Source organism: Copidosoma floridanum, unplaced genomic scaffold, assembly GCF_036245765.1.
Source record: "Copidosoma floridanum isolate Cflo_tuat_1 unplaced genomic scaffold, Cflo_Japanese_pri ptg000007l, whole genome shotgun sequence".
Classification (NCBI taxonomy): Eukaryota; Metazoa; Arthropoda; class Insecta; order Hymenoptera; family Encyrtidae; genus Copidosoma; species Copidosoma floridanum.
Window position 1 is genome coordinate 10,861,684 of NW_028321884.1, and position 3,380 is coordinate 10,865,063.

Consider the following 3,380-nt stretch of genomic DNA (forward strand, 5'->3'; position numbering starts at 1 on the left):
GCGTGCAGTGTTGCTGCAATTTATGCACACATTGATCTCAATGGCGTTTTCAGTTCTTCAAATTATGACATCACGTATCGCGATTTTAGCTTGAAAAGAAGTAGTGACGCGTGGATCGTTTAAGGGTTGATTAACAATACTAATGGGCCGATGGAAAGACATCCTTGCGTTTCAGTTTTTTTTTTTTTGAAACAACAATTAATGATGTTCTCGGAAAAGTGTATGTAACGCGAGGACATTGAAAATTACGTGTTTTTTGCAGCAACAAAGAATTTTTCTTTTCGAAATAAAAATATTATACAAAAACCTATCAAAAACTGTACGTGTCGGCTTTAGCGAAATCGATATGATTACAATGAAAAAATAATAAAAATTGAGCAAAAAACATACGATAGTGATGAAAGATCAAGCATTTTTTTTTTTTGCTTAAAAAAATTACAATAGCTAATTAAAATAATGTATTCAAGACATGCAATTAAGCTTACTATATTTTTTTGTATATATAATTTGTATTATAGTTATTAAAAGTGACTTGTAAATGAATTATGATTTTGGCATGATTTTTATGAAAAGAAAAAAAAATCAAAGAACTTTTAGAGGTAAAATTAAGGGAAGGAGACTTTTTAACATCGTTAAAGCCCAAAAACCGAGCGAACATCGAACCACAGGCCCGAGGCGCTTCCGTCGAGCTCGTAGCCTCCGCTAATTGAAAATCTTGGAAACCCCGAGCCAAGAAACTCGTCGGTATAATTAATCGAACCGCCAAGAGTCGGCTTTTCCGAGACCACGAGCTGGAAAATTCGCTCTTTGATCGATCTTCCGTGAAAATACAACAAAAAAGGAAAAACCACCCTGTGGGCGCGCAAAAGTTGAATAAACAGAGAAAGAAGAGAGATCGGTCGTACAACAAAGTCTTCGGTGTCTCTCTCCTCCCACGACGCGAGACAGAACGAAGGGGTTGCCGAGCCCGTCCATTTATTATTCTATTAAATTCGTGTGTACATGTATACGTGTACACGCTTCCCGTGGAGTTTGGACGGCGATGTCGTACTTCTCATGCCACACGTCCCCTCCACGTGTATATGTTTATTCCTCCTCCTGTTCTCTCGGTTATGCCGTTGTAGGGTACATCGTGGGAGTTGCACGTCACGTTATAGGTTTGACGATAAATACACACGTGCGCGGTTGGATAAACAACAGTACAAGAGAGTAGGATCCCTTTGTTTGTTGATTGAACGTGCATTTTTAATTGCGCTATCATTACCAAGTGGGCGGGAACTTAAATGGTTAAAAAAACAATACTTTGATGACGATTTCAAGTGTATAAAAATAGCAGTGTAATGTTTATTACAAACGATAAATGTGTACGTAAATCTACACTTTTTAATCTAACGCCGTACGACGTATGTTCACTCACAAATATTTAATGAGTAATAGTCTCCCTTGTCACTCTTGAACCAATTGTGGATGTCCGGTCCTTTGGTTATTTCGATATTCTTCACTTTACACGCGTCCCTCGATTTCAATATTTTGAACACCTGGCTCTCTTTGGCTTTGGAGTATCTGTGCACGTCGGACAATATACTTGTCAACCGGTTTCTATCTTGAATCGTTAATTCCTTGCAGTGTTTGTCGTAATTGGGTAGTTTTACCTACGATTACAATTTTAAATTCACAGTTGGTTAAATTGAAATAAAAATTATACTGTGAACCTGATGTTTAAATAAACTTACGTTTAAATACAAACGTTTCAGTTCTAGTTTAATGTCAGTCAGTCTTTGAGGAGAAATCGATAGTTTCGATGGAATGAAACGTATCACTTCTCTCACGCAGGACGAGATTTTGGAATTTTTCGATTTTTTAATAACATCTATATCCTCTATCAATTTTATGATTTTGACGACTTCTGAGAATATCTCCAAAATTACGATGAAAGATTGCGTTTCGTTAAAATCTAACGGTCTTTTGCTCGAGTTTAATTCGTTTTTCAACAGTTTTATGGAATTTGATAAAACTGATAATTCTGTGAAACAAGTTTTAATAAAGATTAATGCTTATTTCGAAAAACAAATAGAGAAAATTGCATGATAAAAGTACCTTTTACGATTGGATCGTTTTCCAAACTTTTCATGACTTCCATGTATTTCGTGTACTCGACTTTCAACTTATTTTCCACATCCTTGAAATATATTTTTCTCTTAACCAGTCCAAAGTCATTCAAATTCTTCTTTACCAGATTCATACCTCTCATGCAAGTGTTTATAGGTGTTTCACACGTGGGACAAGATATTATTTGAATCCTATTGTCACGACTGAAGCCCCTGATGTATTCCATAAAACGAATGCTCTCCATGACGTGGTTACAATCAGGCAGCAATATGTATCTATGATTTTTTTTTATTTTTTATTATTATTTTTAAAAAATGAGACATTCAGACAGAAATAAGGGGGGGATACCTTGCATTTGAGTCATCGCTGAAACTTTTCTCGGTATAGTTGCACACTCTGCAAAGATCAGAGCAAGGTGTTACAGCCCTTATACCGTCAAACAGGTTAATTACCCTATAATTTTTCAAATAATATAATTTTTGTATTGAAAGCAAACACCAAAATCATAAGAAAATTCATGACACACCTTGCGTAACTGCAGGTCGTATTGTAATTGTCAGAAAACGTTTTCAGCAATTCTCTGTTGCAAATTTTGCAATAAGGCGGACACGGATCTCCGCAGAAGCCTATGCACAAATGTCCGCACTTGAGGACATTTTTACACGCTTTGGTGCACGGCTCGATGTCACACGGCTCGTAGCAAAGTTTGCTACAACGGCTGTGCTTGCATCCCCAATCACATTTTTCCTGTCAACGCAACAAAATAAATATGCTCTCGTGAGACGCTGGAAAATAAAATTTCTTCGAAAAACACAATCTATACGTACTTGACAGGGCACGCAAGGCTCGCCACATGTTTTTGTGCACCGACTGTGCCGACATTTGAGCTCGCACGGTTTCTTGCACGGCTGACATGCCTTATCACATGGTATTTCACACCTGGAAATTCAATCATTGGTAGAAAAAAGAATGATGCCTGTGAAATGGAGTCTAAATTACCGATGTTTGCATATTAAAATGTTGTTGCACGGATTGCTGCAAGGAGTGTGAAAGCGTCCTTGGAAGCAGGTACCGCAGGTACCGCTGCAAGCATGCCCGCATGCTAACACGAAATTGCACGGTTCCGTGCATAACTCTAACACCGATCTTGGCGAAGTTGACGCTGAAAAATATCACTTCAGATGTTAATCACGCCAAAGTTGTGAATGAAAAAAAAAAAAAAAAACAAAAAAAACATTTGGTGTGTTACCAGTGTGTTTTAGATGACAGTG

The 3,380-nt window shown here is 37.4% G+C and overlaps 1 protein-coding gene across 1 annotated transcript; it reads right to left on the reverse strand.

Moving 5' to 3' along the window:
• Positions 1 to 1,409: 1,409 nt before the first annotated feature.
• On the reverse strand, positions 1,410 to 3,024 carry LOC149375383 (NFX1-type zinc finger-containing protein 1-like). Its single transcript, XM_089588924.1, has 6 exons — positions 2,977 to 3,024; positions 2,636 to 2,856; positions 2,458 to 2,562; positions 2,098 to 2,384; positions 1,734 to 2,023; positions 1,410 to 1,652 (listed from the first exon to the last, which is right to left on the reverse strand). Exons 1-6 carry the CDS (start codon positions 3,022 to 3,024, stop codon positions 1,410 to 1,412), a joined length of 1,194 nt encoding a protein of 397 aa, XP_089445050.1.
• Between the last annotated feature and the right edge of the window lie 356 nt (positions 3,025 to 3,380).